The sequence below is a fragment of the Trichinella spiralis genome (genome assembly GCF_000181795.1).
Source record: "Trichinella spiralis strain ISS 195 chromosome Unknown Scfld3384, whole genome shotgun sequence".
Lineage (NCBI taxonomy): Eukaryota > Metazoa > Nematoda > Enoplea > Trichinellida > Trichinellidae > Trichinella > Trichinella spiralis.
The window spans coordinates 1-2,922 of NW_003530323.1; the positions used below are offsets into that span (position 1 = coordinate 1).

The window sequence follows — 2,922 nt, forward strand, 5'->3', positions numbered from 1 at the left end:
TTCGTGCTGCTGTATTAATATTAAAGTAAAGATCATTCAGAAGAATTCCAATTTCGACTTATTTGCTGGTAAATATATGTATAACTTACTTGAGCAGTTGAGAAAATTAAAAATTTCACAGCATGCAGAAACAGCTTGTTTAAAATTGTTTAAAAGAACTGAAAAAAGACTTCATAAGCCATTTCTTTCTTTAGACTGTTCAGATGTACTTTAGACTCAATAATTTTTTTTCTTTTATTTTCTTGTTCATAAATGTTTTTGTGAGAAAAAATAACCAGTGATTATTATTAGAGTTTAATCATTTAATGCAAATAGAAAATAAAACCTCCCAGTTTGATTCTTTTTCTACATTTCTTACCAAATAATTTCTAAAGTAGTGATGCTAAAATACTTGGAAGCAGTAAGGAACAATTTCTTCATAGAAAAATATTTTATTATGACCATATATATAGATATGGATAATAAAATATAATAGTAATTTCAGAGAAAAAACAACGTTTGAAAAGGCAAATTTTGGTAAACGGTATTGCTTATGGTGTGAAATTTTCAACATGGCAAAATAGTTTCCATGTGACGGATATTACTACAAATTCGTCGTTTGCCATTGAGAATGCAAAGCAGCAAGTTGAGCAAGCTTTTCATCTAATCCAGCATCTTCCGTTTCCAACAAGTCATCGCATAAGCTCTGCAAAACAACATGAATAATTTGGAAGCGTTCTTCGTCGGTTCTCGGTGAAGATGATGGTTCCACTTTTTCTTCATTTGCTTCTACACTGTCTACAATGGCCATTGAAGTTTCAGCTGCACTTTCGGCTGCTGGTGGATCATTTTCTTTATCAGAAAGTGGACTACTATTGTGATTTAAAATTGCTTCCAAAGTTTGGCAGTTGGCAAATGCAGTCGATGGCAATGGTGCACTGAAACGACGAATCCCACTTGCAGAATTTTGCCTTGCCCCGAAACGCTTAGATTTTTCAACAAATTCTTTATATGCCTGTGCTGACACAGCATGACCTGTATGCTCTTCATGTAAAGTAGTTATGCGCAATGTGCGCTCTGACCAGCTGTAATTCAGTCGCAACATTGCAGAGCAACCGCAAGGTAAATAATTATACTTCCGGTGTCGAAACATACCTAAAAGCAAATTCATTTTATCAATTTTAGCATTTACACAGCTTTCACTTGGATATTTCTAGCAATATTATGATTTATTGCTGTTACCTGGATGTGCTGCTATAATTTTTTACATTTTATAATTTTCATGAACAGCAGCAATTTCTGTCACTTATGGATTGAAATGTTATTTGTTTATTTTACAAATTTTAAGTTATAAAATTATCACTTATTGCTTTGCATTTGAAAATATTCTTCAAAAAAGAAAAATAAAGAAAATTAATACTTTACCTCGTACACGTGGTACACCGTAGTGAGCACAGTGGTAAACTATGTACCGGTATTTGAAAATTGGATCAATCATACCGTCCTTTAAGCGTAAAATTTCTGAGCTAGCCACTCGGAAAGTATGAAAATGCTCAGATTTCCAAGCATCGAATGCTTGTTCAAATTCCAAGAAAGATTTGAAGCGACGACCAACTTGGAAGCCGGATATGTTTGGCCAAGTTTGCCTCGCTGTCAAGTTTTGTACTCCATCTTGCTTATTGGATGTACGTAGATTTTCCACAACGTCCATGATCGCTGCTTGGGATAATAAAATTGATCTTTCTTCAGAAATTGAACACGATTGCACTGATGACTGATTGCATGGCACATTTTCTGATGTAGAACTTTTTTCATCTTGCATTTTTATAATATTCGACACAGTAAAACTGAAATTAATCAGTAACTAATAAAAAATGCAAAACGTCATGGAAATTGTGCAAGTGAATAAACATAATTGTATTATTCTACTATAATATATATATATATGTAGAATGAACCCTAAAAGGTAGATGAAATTAACCAACGGAAAAGCTAAATATGAATAAAGTTTTCTTAATAAAGTAAATAAATAGTCGAATAAATTTTACAGAAAGAAAGTTTAAAAATATTAATTAATGAGGAGGAAGAATGTGAAATAAAAAAAAGAGAAAAGATTGAATACCAAATGATAAACTTACTAAGCACAAGCAAAATAATCACAACCGAACTGACCGACAGCTGAAAGACTGACTGACTGACTGACTGAATAAAAGTAACCGGTCGTCCTCCTGCTTTTCAATATTTTTGGCCCAGCTTGACAGCTGTCAGATATGGATAGACCTGAATAGATGGCGTCAAACTGAGGCAAAAATGACGAGGTGTACCGAGTCAATATTTGACCGACCGGCTGTCGGATTGGCCCAGTTAGCTTTAACTATCTGAGCTTTTTTATTTGTCTCTCTCTGGACGCAAAGCTCATCTGAGACACTCCAACCAGCTGCATGCATTGGATCCAAACGGCGCCAGCTGACAATTAGCCCTTTGGTTTGTATTGTATGCGTCAAGCAAGGCCAGCAAACGGTCAACGTTGATTGTCTTTGTTATATGCACAGCTCGTAAAAAGCTGCACGTCACGGCTGACCGCTCCTAATAGCGTAATTAGCAAACCATCGCTCACTGCCTGCTGACCTGCTTCTTAACCCAGCATCTTTTTATCCATGCACAGCCTGAGTCCACATTCTCACATCCACTCATCTTTACCTACTCTACATGACAATCCAGACCGTCTGTCATCGATTCATTCATTCTATCTTACTATCTACCTTCCTATCTGTCCTTCTACTTTCATTTGATTGGTTCAAGTTTTTTATTGCCTATTAATGCAAGTTACATAGTGTTTTTCGAAAACAATGAAGTTCTCTCATCCATGTAATAACTGTAACTGTAATAAACTCATTCATGTAATGTAATTTATATGTTAATTCTATAAATAGCCCTTTTCAG

General features: G+C 34.9%; 1 protein-coding gene across 1 annotated transcript; it reads right to left on the reverse strand.

The window, feature by feature from the left end:
* Window positions 1-583: 583 nt before the first annotated feature.
* Tsp_12680 (conserved hypothetical protein) lies at window positions 584-2,673 on the reverse strand. Its single transcript, XM_003367955.1, has 3 exons — window positions 2,597-2,673; window positions 1,405-1,826; window positions 584-1,134 (listed from the first exon to the last, which is right to left on the reverse strand). The coding sequence occupies exons 1-3, from the start codon at window positions 2,671-2,673 to the stop codon at window positions 584-586; spliced, it is 1,050 nt and encodes a 349-aa protein (XP_003368003.1).
* Window positions 2,674-2,922: the final 249 nt, after the last annotated feature.